At 41.5% G+C, this 27302-nt stretch overlaps 1 protein-coding gene across 4 annotated transcripts in view; it reads left to right on the top strand.

The window, feature by feature from the left end:
- The window catches only part of ANO3 (anoctamin 3), a 704489-nt gene that overhangs the window by 638157 nt on the left and 39030 nt on the right, over nt 1–27302 (top strand). For 2 of the 4 annotated variants that reach the window (XM_077288029.1, XM_077288031.1), the window contains 3 exons: nt 7588–7670; nt 10482–10637; nt 12504–12668. In XM_077288029.1, coding sequence (XP_077144144.1) covers nt 7588–7670; nt 10482–10637; nt 12504–12668 — 404 coding nt within the window. The remainder of the gene's footprint in view (nt 1–7587; nt 7671–10481; nt 10638–12503; nt 12669–27302) is intronic. The other 2 variants (XM_077288030.1, XM_077288032.1) reach the window with 1 other exon arrangement.

The raw sequence follows: 27302 nt of genomic DNA on the forward strand, positions 1-27302 counted from the left end.
GGCTCTCTCCACACCATTGGAACACCAAATTTGAAGCTTTTTCTTTGTCCTTTGCTCCATTTTCGTAATAATTCGATACATGCTTTGCACACTATGTGTGGTGCCCAAAACTTGTCTTGGTCCCCAAGCATAACCCCAAAATAGGCAAAATACACTTTTTTACGAAGTCTGTTATGTTTCTTCTATGTTTTGGCAGTGTGTATTCACCACAAATGTAACAGAATGAGTCTGGATCGTTAAGACAACTTCTTCTTGATGAGTTCATGCTTTTCACTGGAAAACAGACAACAACATAAAGTTAGTGCAAAAATCAAGCTATGAACAAACTTTTAGAACACTAATTAACACAAAACTATATTGAGAACTGCTCAGTTCAAGTACTAATCCAAAGAAATTAATGAGATGATGCGTCGCATTTACCAACAAGTGCTATAAATAAGATACCAAAAATGTCAAAAACTTGAGCCAATCTGGCAAAACTGATAGCATATTCAGAATCAGCACCCCAAAAATACCCCAAATTCATTAAAATATTTTGGACACCAGAAAAAAAAATTTTTTTTGTTGACCTGTGTAATATATACTGTAGAAAGATAGATAGATAGATAGATAGATAGATAGTAGATAGATAGGAGATAGATAATTATATCTATTATAATAGATGGATATATAAATAGATAGATAGATAGATAGATAGATAGATAGATAGATAGATAGATAGATAGATAGATAGATAGATAGATATTTTGTGGTGAGAACCCGAGCAAAGGAACTGCATAGTTAGCCCAGTAGGTGTTTAGCTAGAAGGTTATGAAAAGCAGTAAAGGGGAAATCAAAGCTGCCACCACAATGGGAAGTCTATTTTATATACAGAATATTATTCCTACAATTACTGTTTTCTCTCCTACAGGGAAGATCCAGTATTTGCCTGTGTAGATCATTTGCTTTTCATTACACTATGAGCACTTTTCCTTGTGCGTCATGCATGACTTATAAGATATGTGACAATGTCTTCAGCTACTTTCATGTCATGACAGAGATGTTTGGTATGTGGGAGTGCTAAAAAAAAAATAGAAAGCAACAATAACCTGACGTCTGTACATTGGACTTCAGATGTATTATTACCAGGCTGCCGGTATTTATTCTTTTATATACTGTGTAAGTTCATAGTAAACATGGACACAATTTAATAAATAGCTGAGTATATGTAGTTTATGATATTGTGTTCTTTTTACTTGTAAAATGATCACCTGAAACCCATTAAGAGGTCAAGTTGAAACAAATCCAATTTTCATCCAGAAAAAATGGATGCCCTTTCATCTGTATTGTCATCGGTTTGCCATTTGTTTCTATACATCAGCAATGAATAGATTTTGCAAGACCAAAAAAAGTTTCCGGTATTAATTAATGGCAATGCATCCATAAAAATTGTATACAGATGATCTGTATGGGATTTGATGTTTTTTTGCACCTATAGACTCAATAGTCGAGTCTCATCCAAAATGTGGAAGAAGTTAGGTAATGTGCAATGTTTTTCAAGATGACATTTGGTCCAAATAAAAAAAGCTCATCTGGATGGCCCAATAGAATAACATTGGTCCGAGTGCGGGCCGTGCGATGTCAGTATTTTTCACTCAACACTTGGCTCAAAAATGAGTGCAAATGTAGCTTTACAGGCAATTGTCATTTCACTTCTACAGGCCAAGTGTCCTTCATGTGCAACACCGTTTTCTCTCTCTGCACTATGTGCTTGTTTGCCCTGGATGCTAAAATAGTTTTTTTTACCAACATTTCACCCCACTTGGATTTTGTTTTCCTATTTTTTGGTACATTTTATGGTAAAAAGAATACAGTGGTTAAAAACTAAAACTTGGCCTAAAAATAAAAAAAAAATGTTATCTCTCTTTGAAAAGGAGGAAGAAATAACGAAAGCACAAAAAGGAATATACATTGGGTCGGGAATGTGTTAATGAATGGCCTAAACGAGAACTTTTATGAGGAGTACAGTGGTTAAAAGAAGTGTATTAGTTAGACATTGTGTGGGGAGGTTAAACTATATGAAATATGTACTTGAAGAATCTGCTTGGGGCAATTTCCGCTTCTTTTATGAGTGGATGAAAAGCACCCTCACATGCATGATCCTATGATGTCAAACTGGGAGCATTACACAAGGCTCATGGTAGAACTCACTTTTTCGTCTCCAGATAATCATTCGTTCAACTATCCAAAACAGTCTGAAGGGACCTTCATCGGAGAAAATAACTTTACTCCTGGCCTCTGCAATACAATCCCTGTAGTTCTTTCAGAATGCCAGTCTGTCTTTGAAGTTTCTCTTGGAAAAACATGGCTTCTTCACTTCACTTCTTGATACCAGGCCGTTCTTCAAAAGTCTTCAGCTCACTGTACATGCAGATGACACCTGCCTACTTCCATTCTTGAGCAAGATCTGCACTGGTGTTCAACCAAACTCGTAGATGAATACTCTCCAGGAGATGATCCTGGAACTGACTGTATTTTCTTAGGTGCGCTGTAGCCTTCTTCTCAGGACTTGAACTTCTCTATTTGAAATTGTTGATGATCAGATGATTGGTAAATTTACAAGCAGCACTATCCTTGCCTGTAAAACTCTCTTGACACAAATAAATTATGACTGCACGTTTCCTTGAGGGAGACCATATCAAAAGAAACAAATATTTGAAACCACACATTTTTAAAGCAATGTTTTCAATCAGCATGACAGAGTCATGTCAGCTGCCTTGTTAATACTTTCTCCTGAGCTAACGAAAATATTACTAACAAGTAGTAATTTTGGGACTGCTGAAATTCTGTGGAAATGAGGTTTTCGGAGTTACGTTAATTTTCATGGCAATAAAAGGGATGAGTGGGCGGCAAGGCCCACAAGGTTCCATAGGTGGATCCATAGAGCCACCAGGAATGTGTAAAATTCGATACACTGAAGATGAATGGCACTAGTTCATGGCAGCTTGATAAAGAATAGCACGTGACCTTCTGTTTATGCACTTACATCTCTAATTTTTATTTTGTTTTCCATGCTTACGGCAGAGTGGCACCTTAGTTGAGGGACACTTGCTATTTGCCAAAAGGTTGGGTGGTAATTAGTGATGAGCGAGTATACTCGCTGCTCGGGTTTTCCCGAGCACGCTCGATTGATCTCCAAGTATTTGTTAGTGTTTGGAGATTTCGGTTTCATCGCCTCAGCTGAATGATTTACGGCTGCTAGCCAGACTAAGTACATATGGGGGTTGCCGCGATGAAAACGAAATCTCCGAGCAACCCATATATTCGCTCATCACTAGTGGTAATTACTAAGGTTCAGTCCACACTATGTCTATGCACACTGTCAGGTGTATACACTCAGAAGATACAGTGGGGAAAATAAGTATTTGATGCACTGCGGATTTTGCAAGCTTTACCACCTACAAATAATGGCGAGGTATATAATTTTTATCTTAGGTACACTTCAGCTGTAAGAGACAGAATATAAAAATGAGGAAAAAAACCCAGAAAATCACATTGTGCCATTTTTAAATAACTGCATTGCATTTTATTGCATGAAATAAGTATTTGATACAGCACAAAAACAGAACTTGAATATTTTGAACAGAAACTTTTGCTTACAGTTACAGAGGTCAGACGTTTTCAGTAGTTCTTACCAAGTTTGCACACACTGCAGCAGAGATTTTAGCCCACTCTTCCATACAGATCTTCTACAGATCTTTTAGGTTTTTTGGCGGTCTCTGGACAACATTTTCAGTTCCATAAAAAGATTTTCTATTGGGTTCAGGTCTGAAGACTGATTAGACCACTCCAGGACCTTGAAATGCTTCTTTTGGGGCCTCTCCTTAGATTCCGTGGTGGTGTTTCAGGTCATTGTCAAGCTGGAAGACCCAGTCAAGACCCATTTTCATTGCTCTTACAGAGAGAAGGAAGTTGTTGGCCAAAATCCTGTGATGCATTACCCCATTTATCCTCCCTTTAATAGTGTGTAGTCGTCATGTCCCATTTGCAGAAAAGCACCCACGAAGTATGATGTTTCCCCCACCATGCTTCATGGTTAGGGCGGTGTTCTGGGGTTGTACTCATTCATCTTCTGGCAAATGGAGTTGGTACCAAAGACTTCTCTTTTAGTCTTATCTGACCACATGACTTTCTTCCATGCCTCCTCTGGATCATCCAGATTGCCATTGATGAACTGTAAATGAGCCTGGACATGTGCTGGCATGAGAAAGGGGACCTTGCATGCCCTGCTGGATTTTAATCCATGAAAGTGTAGTCTGTTACTAATGGTAATGTTTAAGACAGTGATCTCAGCTCTCTTCAGGTCATTGCCCAGGTCCTCCCTTGTAGTTCTAGGCAATGTCACACATTGCCTTGGGACTGTGTGTGCTAACAAGCACCCCAGATCTAGGGGACCCCTAGTCTTTCCCTGTCTCCCAGATTAATCCAGAAGGTGGAGACCCCAAGTTCACGTGCTTTGCTGTGCTGCTATATCAACCCTCATTTGCCCATTCCCCCACCCAGGGATATGGGAAGCCGAAGTATATAGGATAACACTAACCAGACAAACAAGGGAAGACGGATAGGGATAAATGAAAATAACTATCATGCAAAATACTCTCCCCAAACAACAGAGTGGAACACAGGGGAGTAAAAGGAAGGAGATATCAAACAGGAGAGGATGAAGATGTATACACAAACAGAACTCCAAATGAATAATCTCCTGAACAAATCTCTTATCTCAAAACCAGGCAGTAAGAACTAAAGGTAACTTCACACTCAGCAACTTTACAACGAGAACGACAACGATCCGTGACATTGCAGCGTCCTGGTTAGCGATCTCGTTGTGTTTGACAAGCAGCAGCAATCTGGATCCCGCTGTGATATCGCTGGTCGGAGCTAGAAGTCCAGAACTTTATTTGGTCGTCAGGTCGGCGTGTATCGTCGTGTTTGACAGCACAAGCAACGATGCCAGCAATGTTTTACATGGAGCTAACGACCTGTGAGAACGATAAGTGAGTCACCGTTACGTCACAGGATCGCTCCTGCATCGTTGTGGAGCTGCTGTGTTTGACGTCTCTACAGCGACCTAAACAGCGACGCTGCAGCGATCGGCTCGTTGTCTATATCGCTGCAGCGTCGCTGAGTGTGACGGTACCTTTACACTGGCAATTCCTAGGTGCCAGAGGTGAGCAAATATAGCAGACAGTGGCAAACATTGAACAGCTGAGACAATTCAGATAGGAAAGCTCTAGGAGATTCAACTGAACACATTAACCCTTGCACTGCAAGGAAGGAAAAAATCTGCACTGTTTACTAAGATGGTGAAGTACTTCTAACCAGTGCAGGAGTTCGTGAAATGAGAAACGCCTTAACATGGCTTCCAGGTACACATGAATTGGCCAATTTATGTGCTAAGCTTTCTCAATTTTTCATATTTCTAGTGCAGTAATGCAATTCAATTTTCATATTTCATGTTTGCAAGCTATGGCGCTACAGAGTGCTACCTTATTTATTTTATTGCATATGAGTTGGTGACTCTAGGAAAGCATCTGTTCACACCTAGTCTATGTTTGGATGTGACGGTTAGTTTTTTTAAATTAGGAAGGAAAAAACCTGCACTGTTTACTAAGATGGTGAAGTACTTCTAACTAGTGCAGTAGTTCGTGAAACCGGATGCCGCAATCTTTTGGCCCCTCTCTGTCGCAGTATCCACATGACAATATGTGCCTTACAGTGGCCACAGTTTGGATGGATGTCCACTATAAGGAAAAAAATGTATGCAGAATGCCATATGTTTTTTTCTTTTTCATTAGCCCTCTCCTGAGCTTGACTATATAGGAAAACAAGCTGTAGGCAGACACCTGCCCAACAGAGTCAGGAAGAACACACTTTTATCCTCTGTCTTCTGAATTCAGGCCTATGGGAATGTTACAACATACGTCATGGAATACTCCTGACAAGTGAGGGTGAACCCCCCCCCCTTCCCCGATGATCGGGATCGGCGGGTTCGCCCGAGTTTTTTTGCAAAGTTCAAGCTAGGGGCCGGAGATGACACGAACTTGCGTCCAAAACCCGAGCTTGGACGTTACAGATATGGGATGGGGCTGGGTGGGCTGTAAAACAAAGCATAAAAGTAATAATAAACATTACAATTATACTTACCTGTCCGGCGACGCGTCCTCCCATCCCGCTGTCTCCCGGCCGCATCTGCTTCCGGGGCTGCTTGTTAACTTCCGATGGTACTCTGCACTGGGCAGTCTTCGGCTTTTTCTGGCAGTGTTCATGCAGTGACGTCAGGGTTTACATACATACTGTAGGCCAAGTAAAGGATGCAATGTATACCTAGCCTAAGGGCTACTAAACGGAACTAGTGTAGGCACACCAAAGGCTTTTTGTGACAAACTGAGGCAAGCATGATAGGGAATTGAACAAGCTGTAGCAAGTATAGCTCAGACCAGAATGTTAGGTGTAATTAGTTGGTTACTCATTTTCCATTTGAAGTTAAATATAAAGTAACAAGAAAAGATGGTCATATAATACATTTCTGATTGCTGCCTTACCAGAGTCCTGCGAACATCAATCTAGCTGCTGATATTCTCAGTGCCTGTACAGATTATAAGGTACAGTGTGACTTCATTGTTGTGGTACAATACACACATGTTGTCAGGTCTACAAATCAGAAGATATGCCAGGAGGAGGAGGTTTGTACTACTCTGGTCTGGTGGCCACAGGGTCCAGCAATTTTATTGTGTGAACTCTACTTGGGAGACAAAAATTGTGACTAGAAATCACATTATCACTGGTAGTGTGGTACTATTGGTATTGCATGATGATTGACTATGCATGGAGCAGTTATTTGGGCACTGGCACCATATGGTGCTATTTTAATTGTTAATTGTTGTAGTTTATAGTTCTGGTCCTGTATAAAATTGTTACTACTCTACAATACAGAACAGTAATTTATCCATCCTAGAACTGTTATTTGGGCCGTGGGAACCATGCAGTATGCCACATTTAATGGCTACTCTTACACAGTAGGATTAAAATACATATATACTGTATGTGTGTGTGTGTGTTTTTCAACTTCAACCGCTATTTTATACATTATATTGGAGTTATCAATTGTGCAATGCACCATCCAACATGAGGCCAAATAGAGAATGTAGAGGACTTTCCAAACAAAAGCTGCGTGAACTCTATTTTATTTTGTTGGCAGACATCGGTTGTTGGATGAGCTTTACCACTCTGCCAATGCCTCATTATGCCAGGTGCCTTTTCATAGCCCGACTGGCAGACAATTCCTAATGACTTCTCTTAGCTTCAAAGCTTCCCTCAATTACTTTCATGCTCTGCCAATTGCTTCTTTATGAGGTTATTATAACAATATTTAGTATTATATAAAACAGTATGATGTTATTCAGTAAAGTTATACTAAAGTAGATCATTTGCTATGTAGATAAGTGCAGAGCTCATACTCTTGTGTTCACCGCAATATGAATATGTGATGAACCATTAAAACATTAAATATATTTATCAATATTATTCTGGTATCTTGTACCTTTCCAGCCACTGTATTCCTTGAGTTCTGGAAGAGGAGAAGAGCTGTACTCACCTATGATTGGGATCTCATAGACTGGGAAGATGAAGAGGTAAAGGGAAATTATATTTCACTTTTACAGTTCTGTGAAAAAGTGTTTCTCGGTCCCGATTTCCTATTCTTTTGCATCTTTGTCACACTTAAATGTTTCAATTCACAAAAAAAAAAACAATATTGGACAAAGTTAACACAAGTAAACACGAAATGAAGTTTTTTTAAATGAAGGTCTTTATTATTAAGGGAAAAATAAATCCACACCTACAGGACCCTGTGTGAAAAAGCGATTGCCTCCCCCCCTTTAAAACATAAATTAACTGTAGCTTATATATTTTCGTTCCCTAGCCACGCCCAGATTTGATTACTGCCACACCTGTCCCTCAATCAAGAAATCACCTAAATAGGACCTTCCAGACAAAGTGAAGTAGGCGAAAAGATGCTCAAAAGCTAGACATTATGCTGTGATCAAAATAAATTCTGGAACAAATGACAAACAAAGTATTTGATATCTATCTATCTTTGGGACTCCAGCATACTACAGTGAGAGTCATTATCCACAAATAGTGAAAATATAGAACAGTGGTGAATCTTTCCAGGAGTGGCTGCCCGACCAAAATTACCCGAATAAAGCAGCGACAACTCATCTAAGAGGTCACAAAAGACCCCACAACAACATTCAAAGAATTGAAGGCCTCACTTGCCTCAGTTAAGGTCAGTGTTCATGACTCCACCATAAGAAAGAGAATGGATAAAAATGGTCTGCATGGCAGAGTTCCAAGACAAAAACTACTGCTAGGCAAAAGGAACATAAAGGCTAGTCTCAAATTTGCCAGATTACATCTCAGTGACCCCCAAGATTTTGGGGAGAATACTCTGTGGACTGACAAGACAAAAGTTGAAATTTTTGGAAGGTGTATGTCCTTTTACATCTGGCATAGAAGTAACACAGTATTTCAGAAAAGCAACATCATACCAACAGTAAAATATGGTGGTGGTAGTGTGATGGTCTGTCGCTATTCTGCTGCTCAGGACCTGGAGCACTTGCTGTGGTAAATGGAACTATGAATTCTGCTGTTTACCAAAAAATTCTGAAGGAAAATGACCTCAGACTGAAGCCCAGTTGGATTATGCACCAAAACAATGATCCAAAACACACCAGCAAGTCCACCTCTGAATGGCTTAAGAAAAACAAAATTAAGACTTTGCAGTGTCCTAGTCAAAGTCCTGACCTTAATCTGATTGAGATGCTGTGACATGACCTTAAAAAGGTAGTTTATGCTCAGAAACCTTCCAGTGTGGCTGAATTACAACAATTGTGCAAAGGTGAGTGAGCCAAAATTTCTCCAGAGCGTTGTAAACTAGTCATTGCCAGTTATCGCAAATGCTTGATTGCAATGTTGCTACTAAGGGTGGCCCAACCAGTTATTAGGTTTAGGGGGCAATCACTTTCAGACAGAGCCCTGTAGTTTTGGATTTCTTTTTCCTCTAATAGTAAAGACCTTCATCATTAAAAGACTGCATTTTGTGGTTACTTGTGTTATCTCTGTCTAGTATTTAAATCTGTTTGCTGATCTGAAACATTTAAGTGTGACAACATGCAAAAGAATAGGAAATCAGGAAGGGGCAAACACTTTTTGTTATACAACTGTATATTCAAATTCATCTAATCAAACACTATTATACCATGTAGAAACAGGATATGCCCTAATTATGTAATTTCTTGCATTAAATAGAGAAATGTAAAGAAATGCAAGAGCACAATGGGGTCTTATCCAGGTTAAAAGTATGATGAATGAAAGGTAAAACCGTTCCTCTTGTAAGGTTGTGTGAGACACAACATTTAAAGAGCCTACAGACCAGATGCAGCAGCTTCAATAGAATATCAATAAAAGTAACCGGTTTGGATGTGTTTCTATGCTCTCAGGAATAAGGGCATAAGTTATAGTAGATACAATTGCAAGTTTATTATCAAATTGATTATTGACATTAAACCTGCAATCTTATCCACTATAACTTGTGTCATAATTCCAGAGAGTGCAGAAACACTTTCAATCCAGTTACTTTTATTAAATAAAGCCACAAATCTTTAAGGGGTTGTCCATGACTATTTTTTTTACTATGTGCCTAAAAACTAACAGGCAGGTAATTGCTAAAAAAGGCAACTACCTGCCTGTTGTAACCAGTGACTGCTCAGAGCAGTCACCGACCGCTCCTGTCAGTGATTCAGCTGATTTATATCAACAGAGCCTCTCTTCTTCTTTCGCTCTGCTGTGTTGACTGGGTGCGACTGCTGATGTCATGCTGATTGACAGATGCTTCCTTGCAGTTAAGCTATGAGGAACCAGCTGTCAATCAGCATGACGTCACCAGTCATGCCCGTCAAAAGAGCAGAGCATATGTCGTGACGTCGACAGAAGCCTCTAAATTGCTGGCAGGAGTGGTCTGTGACCACTCTGCCAACAGAAATTGGCACCTGGCACAACAGGCTCGTGATAAGCAACAACTTCAATGTCAGTTCTGAGGCACATAGTAAAAAAAATAAAATAGCCCTGGATAACCCCTTTAAGTGATAAACCAAAGTCACACACTTCATGCGCCCAGTAGGTGAGGATCTACGGGATAGGTTATTCCACACATTTTTGGCATATCCTGTCAAATGGGAACACCTCTCAATAGAAGCTCAGCCCCTAGAGTTGTGTCCTGAAAGCAGTTTGTCTGGGAACCAGCAGGATTGAGATTGCTGCTCTGCACCAGAATACAAGCAAACTCAGGATTTTTCTTTTCACTTAGGTGAGGAGCACAACCATGTAAATGAGATTCATATTATTGTCAATTTACTCATGTGTAGGTAAATAATTGTGACTAGTCTATGTCTTTCCAGGAAGAATTGCGTCCACAGTTTGAAGCAAAATATTCCAAATTAGAGAGGGTGAATCCCATCACTGGCAAGCCCGAACCCTTCCAGCCCTTTAGTGACAAGCTCAGCCGACTTATGGTGTCTGTATCAGGAATATTCTTCATGGTACTGTCTTTTTTTATATAAGACAATCTGATTTTGCAGCTTAGAGTAAGGATAAAAGACAAACCTATCCACCATTTTTTTCTGCGATCTATTCCTGATTCTTCTAAAAATAAGCAGGTAGAAATATGTTGGTAATATATGTAATGTGAACATGGAAACAATTTGTCCTTGTTAGGACATAAAAGGAAGAGAAGCTATTATACAGCTCAATGTCATTTTACAATGTCTGTACAGAGTGAGCAACTGTACAAGATGTAGGAGCTGCAGGTGCAGTGAGCAAGATACCAGACATAGCCAAACTCACAGAAGAGAAGGCAGAGATGGTTTATTACCATTTCAGCCTTCTTGGTCACTCTATGCATACACTGGGAGAGCAAAGGAGCTTCTGAATCATCGCAGACTCAGGTCAGCTCTGCAGTTCAAGTAGGAAGAGGCTTTATTTGCCCTGTAACTGGGGCAAATATGATAGCCTCAAGGCTTGTGCACACAACAGTATTTTCTCTCATCAGAGAAAATCGGTCCTAAATTATGCTAATCACAGTGTGATCCGATTTTCTCGGATGAGGAGAAAATGGAAAAAAAATGTATTTACATCTTCTCCACTCTGTTAATGTGTGCACTTGGATGTTGTTGAAGTGCAGTCTGACATTTTTAGTGGGCTCATTGACTTGTGGTGCCCAGTGCAATCCAAATATTGGATGCAAATCATGCATGCATTCATTGTTTTCCTCAGACAGATTCGGTCCAAAGAAAAAAAATCTGACGTGGCCCCATAGAACAACATTGTTCCGAATTTGTTCTGAAGTTTTTTTGGATTGCACTCAGAACAAAAATATGGTCATATGGCAGACACAGGCAAGAATGCCCATGTGCAAGAACAATATATGGGCCCTTTACAGTTCAATACGTCATCATAATGTGGAATACCACCTGGTGGAAGTAGCCCAACCAAAGTGTGCAAAATGAATAAAATAAATAAACACAGAAAGGTAGAAAAAAATACTAAAAGTAAAACCAGAAAGCCAGTGCCAGTCTAAATAGCCATTTCTCACTTTACCTCTGTAAAGAAAAAACACATTTGTTCTAAATAAAACAAGGTGTGCTTAAAATGGAAACAATTTACAATGTATTTTATTGATCCATTGTGGTCATAAAAAAATAAAATATGGAGATAAAAAATGTGAAATATATTGAACATTTTCTTTACATCTTCCACTGATCAGCAAAAAAAAAAAGAAAATTACAAAAAGTGGGACTCCATATAGTGCATAAAATTAGCACAATTATTTCAAAATCTGATAAAATTGTTTAAAGTTCTTGAAAAAAAAAAAGCATGTATGAAAAAACTTGGAAATTTGAACTGATGAAATGTAACATTATGACTACCTGCAGCCATCACAGGAGGGAACTTTGGAGCTTGTCTACATACGGTTTATCACTTAAACTGAATAATAGCGGCATATGCAGTAAACTTTGTCTAGTTGTGGGTGTAGGTAACCAGAATATTTCCAAATATCAAAAAGCACGACTTCTTTACCAAGCTCCCTTAACTTTAGAAATCAATAGGAGCTTCAAAGGTGAAGGCCTCAGAGATAAATAAGAAAGTTATGGAAAACACTAACAATATGCCAACATGGTCTGTGATGGCAGCCTGTAGTTGTCAGGACATGTTGAGAGTTGTCATTTTTTAACTCCTCTAGAACCACAGACTAGAGAAACAATGAGATATCCTAATTAGAAAAGGAAACCTTGCAATATTCTCTTTAAATGACCTCAAAAAGTAACCCACCATTCCTAAATTAGTTACAAAAGAATTTTTGTTAATCCCAATTGTGTTCATGTTCTAACTGACATGTCTCCATTCAGATCTCCCTAGTGCTAACAGCAGTCTTTGCAGTGGTCGTCTACCGACTGGTCGCCATGGAACAGTTTGCATCATTAAACTGGCACTTCATCAAGAAGTATTGGCAGTTTGCCACATCTGGCACCGGCGTCTGCATAAACTTCATGATCATCATGTCCCTTAATGTGGTAAGGTTCATCAGTGAATGTCTCTACAATGGTAACACATCTGTAGCACCCCATGAGTCTGGTTGCCACAGTGGCATTGCCTCCTTCACAGGGGGTGATGTCATGCCTGGAAGCAAGGAGGGGTCCCCTTACCAGGTAACACCAGCATCCAACACTTTTCCCTACTCCAGACCAGAAGGGGGAGCTCTAACACCCAGTTTCAGGGAAGCTTCCTCATAAGTTCTGGCCTGGAGGCAGAGTTAGTTAGTCTGAGTCTGAGTCTGAGAGGAGAGGAGGGAAGTTGAGGAGAACCTGGGGAGTGGAGCTGTAACCAAGCTCACCCCAGAGCTGAGCGCTAGAAACTGGACACCTGATTCTGTGGTTGCTCGAGTACTGAAGTCCCGGCAGCTAAATACAGAGGGAAGGAGACTTCAGGTCTCCTGGCCCATCTAACACCCAGCGGCACAGCAGCATACCAGAGCCCAGAGCCTCCACGAAGGAGTGACACCTGTAATAGGCTCAAGCTGCCTGCCATGCGGGTACAGTTTTTATTCTGTCAGACAGTGAGACTTGAGCAGAGCTTACAGCATCAAGGACCTAACAGGACAGCGCAGTAGGAAGACCTCCGAACCCACCTGGCTAGGTGGATCCTAAATTGCTTCCCAGCTGCTCAGATCTCCATTTCCATCTGTTACCCATGCCCTGGACTGTACCTTCAGCCATCGAGTAAAGGTAAAGAAAACTACAGCCCTTGTGTCCTCCAGTCATTTCTCGCACCCTTAGTCCCTCACCCCAACATCCACAATTCCTTGCAACAGTACTGGTAGCCCTGGGGCCCCGCTCCACCTGTGGGGTTCAGAACCATCCCAGTTATGTCACCATCGGCCCCAGCGGTCCCCTTAAGCAGCGTCAGCCATCCATTGCCGAACACCACAGGTGGCGTCAAGAACTAATCCCCTATAAACCTTATTTCCTTCCCTTTCATCTCAATTTTATTGGACACCCAGGGCCATGGACCAGGTCACTGCTGCCGTGACAATCCCCAAAGAACTGCCAAACTCGACCCGAGTACCCCACGGTCCTAGCGGGCGCTCCACATCCTCGCCCCCCATTTGGGCCAAAACTTCAATGAAACTAAGAAATATTCTGACTTCTATAGCATCAGATATCCAGCACACATTATTGTAGACAAAGTACTATGTGCCCTGAGTTCCTCATATCAGAGATAATTACGGAGCGGCTGAGATTGAAACAATCAGTTGAGTATATACCCCATTAAGACAAATTGTTTCTGCTTTCGGCATCAGCTGTTCAATCTTTATATGCACTAAATACTAGAACTAAATTTGATGACCTAAAGCCACATTTGCTCATCCTGTCCACTGATTGTATTGTTGCTGCACATTTCATTACTACACATTGCACAAAGTAGTGATACCATTGCTGGGTGAAAAAAAATTGGAAAGTAGCTGCCATGGCCATAATGAGCTGCCATTAGTGATTCCATGTGCATAGCGCTTAGTTTGAACGTTTGTGTCCAAATTTTTTGTAGACACCTTCCTGTGTCATGTACGTTTGGCAGTCACACATTTTTGCTAATGGAGAGACAAACTGCTATGCTATCAGTATGGGCAGCCTAAAGGGGATCTGTCTGCAGATTTCCCAATCTGTATTATAAAATAGATCTCATAAATACTTGATGATACTGCTACACTTGCTAATCAATACTGCTGCACTTTGCATGAGCAGTGACTGAGATGATAGAAGAGCAACAAATAAATGAAGGCTGTACGGAATCCAAAACTGTCTGCATCCATTACTAAGAGATACTATTACAGTTTTATACTTTTTACCCCATTTAGGATTAGGGCTAGGGTTTGACTCAGGGCTAGGTCAAAGGTTTGCTTTATGGTTAGGCTTAGGGATAGATATAGTGTTAGGAAAAGAGAAAGTGCGCTACAAGTGTGTTACCCTCAATATAAGACACAACGAGCAAAGGATTGTAAATGCTCACCTGCTTGGGTTGTGACCTGGCACAACTCCTCACTTCTAATAATGTAGGGCTGCTGCTCTAACTGCTGTCCCACACACTGATGGGAAGAAACATATTCAAACCAAACAGGAAAAGAGCGGTAATTCCACAAAGCGATGTCAAGGGTGTATGTTCTCTGGGTCTTTAATATGCAAATTGCCTCTTCAGAGAGAAAGAGGACATGAACTCTATAGCGCCACCTGTTGAAAGCAGCGATCCTACCCTACAATCCTAAGTCACAATCAACTCTTTAACGAGTCTTGCTAAAAGCCAAATCAGTATAATTCATACAACGCATTTTGAAGTCTGGTTGAATCCTTCATGAGGTATGATGGAGTCATCCTGACTTCGAAACGCGTTATATAAATGAATAAAGATCCAGCGAACATACACCTTTGTACTCACACTATGGCAGCGCCTGTGATTTACTGTTCTTTTTCCTGCTTGGTTAGAAAGAGTGTTAGGCCAGAGTCACTCTAGAGAGGAATATGAATGAGTGCTATGCGAGAAAAAATCGCATAGCACTCGGCCCAATGTTACTGTAATCTGTGGGGCAGCTCCCATCATCAGTTTTTTTCTCGGCCATATTATACATGCGAGTAAAATCACAGCATGCTGCGATTTGCACCATATATTGGCCGAGACTCGCCAATGAAAGTCTATGGGTGTGAGAAAAACTCGCACACCACATGGACCATCAGTGTGACTTGCGAGAAATACGCACTGATGTACTTTTGAAAAGCCGGCAATTCAGTGCAGTGTACAGTAAAATCACACTAACAGGTTAAAATAGAATAGATAAAATAAATGTATACACATAGTATAGGTATATATATATATATAAGGTTTCAAAAAAAAGAGGCAGCACTCCATTAGTCCAATATAAAACGTGCCGGGTTTAATTTACCCACATATTCAGGCAACGTTTCAGCTCCTAATGAGCTTTTCTCAAGTATATATATATATATATATATATATATATATATATATATATATATATATATACACGTCAGTGACACACACATACAGTCATGGCCAAAAGTATTGACACCCATGCAATTCTGTCAGATAATACTCAGTTTCTTCCTGAAAATGATTGCAAACACAAATTCTTTGGTATTATTATCTTCATTTAATTTGTCTTAAATGAAAAAACACAAAACAGAATGAATCAAAAAGCAAAACATTGATCATTTCACACAAAACTCCAAAAATAGGCCAGACAATTGGCACCCTCAGCCTAATACTTGGTTGCACAACCTTTAGCCAAAATTAATGCGACCAACCGCTTCCGGTAACCATCAATGAGTTTCTTACAATGCTCTGCTGGAATTTTAGACCATTCTTCTTTGGAAAACTGCTCCAGGTCCCTGATATGTGAAGTGTGCCTTCTCCAAACTGCCATTTTTAGATCTCTCCACAGGTGTTCTATGGGATTCAGGTCTGGACTCATTGCTGGCCACCTTAGAAGTCTCCAGTGCTTTCTCTCAAACCATTTTCTAGTGCTTTTTGAAGTTTGTTTTGGGTCATTGTCCTGCTGGAAGACCCATTACCTCTGAAGGAGACCCAGGTTTCTCACACTGGCCCCTACATCTACATTATGCTGCAAAATTTGTTGTTAGTCTTCAGACTTCATAATGTCATGCACACGGTCAAGCAGTCCAGTGCCAGAGGCAGCAAACCAACCCCAAAACATCAGGGAACCTCCGCCATGTTTGACTGTAGGGACCGTGTTCTTTTCTTTGAATGCCTCTTTTTTTCTCCTGTAAACTCTATGTTGGTGCCTTTGCCCAAAAAGCTCTACTTTTGTCTCTTCTGACCAGAGAACATTCTTCCAAAACGTTTTAGGCTTTTTCAGGTAAGTTTTGGCAAACTCCAGCCTGGCTTTTTTATGTCTCGGGGTAAGAAGTGGGGTCTTCCTGCGTCTCCTACCATACAGTCCCTTTTCATTCAGACGCCGACGGATAGTATGGGTTGACACTGTTATAACCTCGGACTGCAGGGCAGCTTGAACTTGTTTGGATGTTAGTCGAGGTTCTTTATCCAACATCCGCACAATCTTGCGTTGAAATCTCTAGTCAATTTTTCTTTTCCGTCCACATCTAGGGAGGTTAGCCGCAGTGCCATGGGCTTTAAACTTCTTGATGACACTGCACACGGTAGACACAGGAACATTCAGGTCTTTGGAGATGGACTTGTAGCCTTGAGATTACTCATGCTTCCTCAAAATTTGGTTTCTCAAGTCCTCAGACAGTTCTTTGGTCTTCTTTCTTTTCTCCATGCTCAATGTGGTACACACAAGGACACAGGACAGAGGTTGAGTCATCTTTAATCCATGTCAACTGGCTGCAAGTGTGATTTAGTTATTGTCAACACCTGTTAGGTGCCACAAGTAAGTTACAGGTGCTGTTAATTACAGAAATTAGAGAAGCATCACATGATTTTTCGAACAGTGCTAATACTTTTGTCCACCCCCTTTTTTATGTTTGGTGTGGAATTATATCCAATTTGGCTTTAGGACAATTCTTTTTGTGTTTTTTCATTTAAGACAAATTAAATGAAGATAATAATACCAAAGAATTTGTGTTTGCAATCATTTTCAGGAAGAAACTGAGTATTATCTGACAGAATTGCAGGGGTGTGAATGCTTTTGGCCATGACTGTATATATATTTATACTAGATGGTGGCCCGATTCTAACGCATCGGGTATTCTAGAATATGTATGTAGTTTATTTATGAAGATTTTAGAATAATGCAATTTATACACAGGAATCGGCCGGCCGCGACCAATTAGCGAAATTGGTGACTGCGCCTGTCACTGATTGTTCGTAGTATATAGCACAGCCACGTAGTATATAACAGCCCACATAGCAAATAGCACAGCCACATAGTACATAGCACATCCACGTAGTACATAGCACAGCCACGTAGTATATTGCACAGCCACGTAGTATATAGCACAGCCCACAGATTATATAGCACAGCCCACGGAGTATATAGCACAGCCCATGGAGTATATAGCACAGCCACGTAGTATACAGCACAGCCCACGGAGTGTATAATAGCCCACATAGCATATACCACAGCCACTTAGTTCATAACAGCCCACGTAGCATATAACACAGCTCACATAGTATATAACAGCCCATGCACGCAGTATATAACACACAACGTAGTGTATAACACAGCCCACGTAGTGTATAACACAGCCCACGTAGTGTATAACACAGCCCATGCAGTGTATAACACAGCCCACGTAGCATATAACACAGCTCACGTAGTATATAACAGCCCACGCACGCAGTATATAACACAGCCCACGTAGTGTATAACACAGCCCATGTAGTGTATAACACAGCCCACGTAGTATATAACAGCCCACATAGTGTATAACAGCCCTTGTAGTATATAGCACAGCCCACGTAGTATATTGCACAGCCACATACTATATTGCACAGCCACGTAGTATATAGCACAGCCCACATAGTACATTGCACAGCCCACATAGTACATTGCACAGCTCACATAGTACATTGCACAGCCCACATAGTATATTGCACAGCCCACTGTTATGGTCTGGTGATTAAGGAACGACATGCGACTAGCTCTGAGCAGGTGGTAACTATACAGACCGCAGTTCCTAATCTTAACACAGACACTAGCAGTAGCCGTGGGATGTTCCTGTCACTCCCTAGACACCTCGTCACAGCCGGAGATCTAGCTACCCCTAGAGGTAGAAACAGGAAAGCTATCTTGCCTCAGAGAAAATCCCCAAAGGATAGGACAGCCCCCCACAAATAATGACTGTGAGAGGAGAAGGAAATGACATACGTAGTATGAAACAAGATTTAGCAAAGGAGGCCACTACTAGCTAGAAAGAATTAGTACAGGACAGAACACTGTGCGGTCAGTAATAAAAACTAGAAAAAGTCCACCGCAGAGAAATGCAAAAATCTCCACACCTGACTAAAGGTGTGGAGGGCAAACTCTGCTGCCCAGAGCTTCCAGCTTAGCTGACTAGATACATACTGATAAGCTGGACAAATGAGCAAAACATAGAAAGTGCAAAACAACAAAGTCCACAACAAGTGAACTGCAAAAAGACAAGCAAGGACTTAGCTTTGCTGAAATGGTCAGAGTGACAGGGAAATCCTCAGAGAGCCATGACTCCAAGCTCAACAATTGACAACTGGCATTGAATTAGGGAAAAGGCCAGACTAATATAGCCGAGCCAGAAAGACGATCAGTGAAAACAGCTGCTGATGCTAAATCCAAGAAGCAGCCATACCACTCAAAACCACAGGAGGGAGCCCAAGAGCAGAACCCACAAAAATGCTACTTATAACCACCGGAGGGAGCCCAAGAACGGAATTCACAACAGCCCACGTAGTACATTGCACAACCCACGTAGTACATTGCATAGCCCACGTAGTACATTGAACAGCCCACATAGTACATTGCACAGCCCACAGAGTACATTGCACAGCCCACGTAGTATATTGCACAGCCCACGTAGTACATTGCACAGCCCACGTAGTACATTGCACAGCCCATGTAGTACATTGCACAGCCCACGTAGTATATTGCACAGCCCACGTAATACATTGCACAGCCCACGTAATACATTGCACAGCCCACGTAGTACATTGCACAGCCCACGCAGTACATTGCACAGCCCACGTAGTATATAGCACAGCCCACATAGTATATTGCACAGCCCACGTAGTACATTGCACAACCCACGTAGTATATTGCACAGCCCACGTAGTATATTGCACAGCCCACATAGTAGGTTACACAGCCCACATAGTATGATGCACAGCCCACGTAGTATATAGCAATGTGGGCATCATATCCCTGTTGAAAAAAAAGTATTGAAATAAAAAATTGTTATATACTCACATTCCGTAGGGCCCCCGAATGCAGGTGAAGCATTTACCGATGCTCCTCATGCGCTCCGGTCCCAAGAGTGCATTGCGGTCTCGCGAGATGATGATGTAGCGGTCTCGTGAGACCGCTACGTCATCATCTCGCGAGACCGCAATGCACGGAGTGGTCACCGGAGCGTCGCAAGGAGCGGGAAAGGCCTGTTTCTGAACCGGGGGCTGATGGACGGTGAGTATATAATTTTTTTTTTTTCAACATTAGATCTTTTTACTATTGATGCTGCATAGGCAGCATCAATAGTAAAAAGTTGGTCACACAGGGTTAATAGCAGCGTTAACAGAGTGCGTTACACCGCGGGATAACGCGGTCCGCTAACGCTGCCATTAACCCTGTGTGAGCACTATCTAGCTCTCTATGAACTATATATATATATATATATATATATATATATATATATATATATATATATATATATATATATACTAGCTGAAGAGCCCGGCGTTGCCTGGGCATAGTAAATATCTGTGGTTAGTTATAGCACCTCACTTCTCTTATTTTCCCATCATGCCTCTCATTTCCCCCTCACATCTCTCATTTTCTCCCTTACACCTCTCATTTTCACCCTCACTCCTCTTATTTTCCCCCTCACTCCTCTCTTTCCCCCCTCACTCCTCTCATTCTCCCCTAACACTTGTCATTTCGACCTCACATCTGTCATTTTCCGATCACTACACTATTCCCCCTTCACTCCTCTCATTTTGCACTCACACCTTTTCATTTTCACCTCACACCCCTCATTTTCACCTCACACCTCTCATTTTCCCCTCAGTATATACATGTTTGTCATCTCCCTTATATATAGTATATACCTGTATATCATCTCCTGTATATAGTATATACCTGTATGTCATCTCCCCTGTAAATAGTATATATCTGTGTATGTCATCTCCTCCTGTATATAGTATATACCTGTGTGTCATCTCCTCCTGTATATAGTATATATCTGTGTGTCATCTCCCCCGTATATAGTATGTATTTGTATGTCATCTCCTCCTGTATATAGTATTTACCTGTGTGTCATCTCCTCCTGTATATAGTATATACCTGTGTGTTATCTCCTCCTGTATATAGTATATACCTGTGTGTCATCTCCCCTGTATATAGTATGTACCTGTATGTCATCTCCCCTGTATATAGCATATACCAGTGTGTCATCTCTCCTGTATATAGTATATACCTGTATGTCATCTCCTCCTGGATATAGTATATACCTGTGTGTCATCTCCCCTGTATATAGTATGTATGTGTGTGTCATCTCCCCTGTATATAGTATATACCTGTGTGTCATCTCCTCCTGTATGCAGTATATATCTGTGTGTCATCTCCTCCTGTATTAGACCTCGTTCACACGTTATTTGCTCAGTATTTTTACCTCAGTATTTGTAAGTTAAATTGGCAGCCTGATAAATCCCCAGCCAACAGGAAGCCCTCCCCCCTGGCAGTATATATTAGCTCACACATACACATAATAGACAGGTCATGTGACTGACAGCTGCCGTATTTCCTATATGGTACAGTTGTTGCTCTTGTAGTTTGTTTGCTTATTAATCAGATTTTTATTTTTGAAGGATAATACCAGACTTGTGTGTGTTTTAGGGCGAGTTTCATGTGTCAAGTTGTGTGTGTTGAGTTGCGTGTGGCGACATGCATGTAGCGACTTTTTTGAGATGAGTTTTGTGTGGCGACATGCATGTAGCAACTTTTTGTGTGTCGAGTTGCATGTGACAGGTTAGTGTAGCAAGTTGTGTGCAGCAAGTTTTGCGCATGGCGAGTTTTATGTGTGGTGCGTTTTGAGTATGTGCAAGTTTTGTGTGAGGCAACTTTTGCATATGTTGCAACTTTTGTGCATGTGGCAATTTTTCCGCGTGTGCAAGTTTTGCATGTGGCAAGTTTTCCATGAGGTGAGTTTTGCACATGTGGCGAGTTTTGCGTGAGCCTAGTTTTGAATGTGGCAAGTTTTGCGCGTGGTGAGTTTTGAGCGGCGACTTTTGTGTTTCGACTTTTATGTGGCGAGGTTGGTGTATGTGTGGTGAAATGTGTGCTGAGGGTGATATGTGTTTAAGCACATGGTAGTGTGTGGCGCATTTTGTGTGTGTGTTCATATCCCTGTGTGTGGTGAGTATCCCATGTCGGGGCCCCACCTTAGCAACTGTATGGCATATACTCTTTGGCGCCATCACTCTCACTCTTTAAGTCCCCCTTGTTCACATCTGACAGCTGTCAATTTGCCTCCAACACTTTTCCTTTCACTTTTTCCCCAATATGTAGATAGGTGCAAAATTGTTTGGTGAATTGGAATGCGCGGGGTTAAAATTTCACCTCACAACATCGCCTATGACGCTCTCAGGCTCCAGACGTGTGACTGTGCAAAATTTTGTGGCTGTATCTGCGACGGTGCAGATGCCAATCCCGGACATACACGCACACACACACACACACATTCAGCTTTATATATTAGATATACCTGTAAGTCATCTCCCCTGTATATAGTATATAACTGTATGTCATCTCCCCTGTATATAGTATATACCTGTATGTCATCTCCCCTGTATATAGTATATACCTGTATGTCATCTCCTCCTGTATATAATATATAGCTGCATATCATCTCCCCTGTATATAGTATATACCTGTATGCCATCTCCTCCTGGCTGTCAATTTGGCTCCAACACTTTTCCTTTCACTTTTTCCCCATTATGTGGATAGGGGCAAAATTGTTTGGTGAATTGGAATGCACGGGGTTAAAATTTTGCCTCACAACATAGCCTATGAGTCTCTCGGGGTCCAGACGTGTGACTGTGCAAAATTTTGTGGCTGTAGCTGCAACGGTGCAGATGCCAATCCCGGACATACACACACACATACATACACACACACATTCAGCTTTATATATTACTAGCTGTACTACCCGGCTTCGCCCGGGTTAATGACTGCTGTTAGCAAAATAGAATGTGTTAACAAAAATTTATTCTGCACGCAAAAACCACAAAACAAATAGATAGAAATGTAATTATTAAAAGGCAAAAAACTAAGCTAATAGAAGCATTTCACAACATATATTAGCTTTGTTATACTGAGAATGTCTTTGTTGCCTATATTAACCAATCAGAGCTCAGATTAATTAACTGTAGCAAGATAGAAGCTGAGCTGTGATTGGTTGCTATTGGCAGCCTGATAAATCCCCAGCCAACAGGAAGCCCACCCCCTGGCAGTATATATTAGCTCACACATACACATAATAGACAGGTCATGTGACTGACAGCTGCCGTATTTCCTATATGGTACATTTGTTGCTCTTGTAGTTTGTCAGCTTATTAAATCAGATTTTTATTTTTGAAGGATAATACCAGACTTGTGTGTGTTTTAGGGCGAATTTCATGTGTCAAGTTGTGTGTGTTGAGTTGCGTGTGGCGACATGCATGTAGCGACTTTTGTGAGATGAGTTTTGTGTGGTGACATGCATGTAGCAACATTTTGTGTGTCGAGTTGCATGTGACAGGTTAGTGTAGCAAGTTGTGTGCAGCAAGATTTGTGCATGGCGAGTTTTCCGCGTGGCGAGTTTTATGTGTGGTGCGTTTTGAGTATGTGCAAGTTTTGTGTGAGGCAACTTTAGCATGTGTTGCAACTTTTGTACATGTGGCAATTTTTCTGTGTGTGCAAGTTTTGCATGAGGTGAGTTTTCCATGAGGTGAGTTTTGCGTGTGGCGAGTTTTGCGTGAGCCTAGTTTTGCATATGGCGAGTTTTGCATGTAGCGAGTTTTGCGTGTGGCGAGTTTTGAGTGGTGACTTTTGTGTTTCGACTTTTATGTGGCGAGGTTGGTGTGTGTGTGGTGAAATGTGTGCTGAGGGTCGTATATGTGTTCAAGCACGTGGTAGTGTGTGGCGCATTTTGTGTTTGTGTTCATATCCCCGTGTGTGGTGAGTATCCCATGTCGGGGCCCCACCTTAGCAACAGTACGGTATATACTCTTTGGCGCCATCGCTCTCATTCTTTAAGTCTCCGTTGTTCACATCTGGCAGCTGTCAATTTTCCTCCAACACTTTTCCCTTCACTTTTTCCCCATTATGTAGATAGGGGCAAAATTGTTTGGTGAATTGGAATGCGCGGGGTTAAAATTTCACCTCACAACATAGCCTATGACGCTCTCGGGGTCCAGACATGTAACTGTGCAAAATTTTGTGGCTGTAGCTGCGACGGTGCTGATGCCAATCCCGGACATACACACATACATACATACATACACACATTCAGCTTTATATATTAGATATACCTGTATGTAATCTCCTGTATATAGTATATACCTGTGTGTCATCTCACCTATATATAGTATATATCTGTGTGTCATCTCCTCCTATATATAGCATATACCTGTATGTCATCTCCTCCTGTATATACTATATACCTGTAGGTAATCTGCTCCTGTATATAGTATATACCTGTATGTCATCTCCTCCTGTATGTAGTATGTACCTGTATGTCATCTCCTCCTCTATATAGTATATACCTGTGTGTCATCTCTCCTGTATATAGTATATATCTGTGTGTCATCTCCTCCTGTATATAGTATATACCTGTGTGTCATCTCCCCTGTAAATAGTATATACCTGTGTGTCATCTCCTCCTGTATATAGTATATATCTGTATGTCATCTCCTCCTGTATTAGCCCTCGTTCACACGTTATTTGGTCAGTATTTTTACCACAGTATTTGTAAGCTAACTTGGCAGCCTGATAAATCCCCAGCCAACAGTAAGCCCACCCCCTGGCAGTATATATTAGCTCACACATACACATAATAGACTGGTCATGTGACTGACAGCTGCCGGATTCCTATATGGTACATTTGTTGCTCTTGTAGTTTGTCTGCTTATTAATCAGATTTTTATTTTTGAAGGATAATACCAGACTTGTGTGTGTTTTAGGGCGAGTTTCGTGTGTCAAGCTGTGAGTGTTGAGTTGCGTGTGGCGACATGCATGTAGTGACTTTTGTGAGATGAGTTTTGTGTGGCGACATGCGTGTAGCAACTTTTTGTTTGTCGAGTTGCATGTGACAGGTTAGTGTAGCAAGTTGTGTGCAGCAAGTTTTGCGTATGGCGAGTTTTGCGCGTGGCGAGTTTTATGTGTGGTGCCTTTTGAGTATGTGCAAGTTTTGTGTGAGGCAACTTTTGCATGTGTTGCAACTTTTGTGCATGTGGCAATTTTTCTGCGTGTGCAAGTTTTGCATGTGGCGAGTTTTCCATGAGGTGAGTTTTGCACGTGTGGCGAGTTTTGCATGTGGAGAGTTTTGCGCGTGGCGAGTTTTGAGCGGCGACTTTTGTGTTTCGACTTTTATGTGGCGAGGTTGGTGTATGCGTGGTGAAATGTGTGCTGAGGGTGATATATGTGTTCGAGCACGTGGTAGTGTGTGGCGCATTTTGTGTGTGTGTTCATATCCCCGTGGTGGTGTGGTGATTATCCCATGTCGGGTCCCCACCTTAGCAATTGTACAGTATATACTCTTTGGCGCCATCGCTCTCATTCTTTAAGTCCCCCTTGTTCACATCTGGCAGCTGTTAATTTGCCTCCAACACCTTTCCTTTCATTTTTTCCCCATTATGTAGATAGGGGCAAAATTGTTTGGTGAATTGGAACGCGCGGGGTTAAAATTTTGCCTCATAACATAGCCTATGACGCTCTCGGGGTCCAGACGTGTGACTGTGCAAAATTTTGTGGCTGTAGCTGCGACGGTTCAGATGCCAATCCCGGACATACACACACACATACATACATACATACACACATACACACATTCAGCTTTATATATTAGATATATATATATATATATATATATATATATATATATATATATGTATATATATAAATATATATATATATGTTTTCATGAATATTTGAGCCCATGAATCCATTATATGTCTATTTTGCAAGCCGATGAGAAAATCTCACCATACGGGTGCCATATGGAATTCACACGGATGTCACACAGATGCTTACATGCTAGAAAATAGCATAATCTCACTGCACACGGATGCATGTGCGGATTTCATGCATTTTTACCCTTGCAGATTTCTATAATGGAATGGGTACAAAAACGCTGCATATCTACACAAAAGAAGTGACATGCTCCATCTTTTAATCTCCAGCTTTTCCGTGTGGATTTTTCCGCACCATTAGCACAGTATTTTTTTTTCCATTGATTTACATTGTACAGTAAATCACTTGCGGATCTGCAGCATTTATGCATGGCAAAAAATGCTGCGGATCCACAGTAAATCCACAATGTGTGCACATAGCCTTAGACGAGTTGGGTGAGGGATCGGTGTAGGCCTCCTTTGCTGGGAGCCTTGATACCACATGCAACACCTCTACCTTATTTCATGCTGAGCAACACTCGGGTGGCACAAATATCAGTTTTGTTGACTAACATTGTAGTTGAGTTCAAGGAAGTGGAGGCCTGAAGGTCTCGGAGGTCTACTGCTACAGTCAACACGCATGAAGGAGAACCAACCAGGAGTGTTCACATTTCCAAAAATTATTCACACACACCACCAAAGTGGCATCAATTTTACAATAGTAGAAATAGTATAATAGGGACCAACAGGTCTTCCACTACACCCAATCCAACAGATGGACACCCAACCAGGAGTTTTCACATTTCCAAAAATTATTGACAGACAATACCAAAGTGGCATCAATTTCATCACAGTATAGATAGTATACTGGGGACTGAGAGATCTTCCACTACGCCCAATCCAGCAGATGGCCACTCAACCAGGAGTGCTCACATTTAAACAAATGAGGGCCTTACACCACAAAAGTGGCATCAATTTCACGAGAGTAGAAATAGTATAGTTGGGACTGACAGGTCTTCCACTACACCCAATCCAGAAGATGAACACCCAATCAGGAGCGCTCACATTTCCAAAAATTATTGATAGACAATACCAAGTGGCATCAATTTCACCACAGTATAGATAGTATAATAGGGACCAACAGGTCTTTCACTACACCCAATGCAGCAGATGGACACCCAACCTGGAGTTTTCACATTTTAAAAAATGAGGGTCTAACACCACTGAAGTAGAATAAATGTCACGAGTAGGGTTGAGCGAAACGGGTCGGCCATTTTCAGAAGTCGCCGACTTTTGGCAAAGTCGGGTTTCATGAAACCCGACCCGACCCCTGTGTGGGGTCAGCCATGAGGTCGGCGATCTTCTGAATCTGGTATCGGAATTCCGATACCGAGTTCTGATATGTTTGCGATATCGGAAATCGGTATCGGAATCCACATTTAAGTGTAAAATAAAGAATTAAAATAAAAAATATTGATATACTCACCTCTCCGGAGGCCCCTGGACATCACCGCTGGTAACCGGCAGCCTTCTTTGCTTAAAATGAGCGCGTTTAGGGCCTTCCATGATGTCACGGCTTCTGATTGGTCGCGTGCCGCTCATGTGACCACCACGCGACCAATCACAAGCCGTGACGTAATTCTCAGGTCCTAAATTCCTAGAATGAGGAATTTAGGACCTGAGAATTACATCACGGCTTGTGATTGGTCGCGTGGCGGTCACATGAGCGGCACGCGACCAATCAGAAGCCGTGACGTTCTGGAAGGCCCTAAACGCGCTCATTTTAAGCAAAGAAGGCTGCCGGTTACCAGCGGTGATGTCCAGGG

Source organism: Ranitomeya variabilis, chromosome 2 (genome assembly GCF_051348905.1).
Source record: "Ranitomeya variabilis isolate aRanVar5 chromosome 2, aRanVar5.hap1, whole genome shotgun sequence".
In the NCBI taxonomy this organism is placed as follows: Eukaryota; Metazoa; Chordata; class Amphibia; order Anura; family Dendrobatidae; genus Ranitomeya; species Ranitomeya variabilis.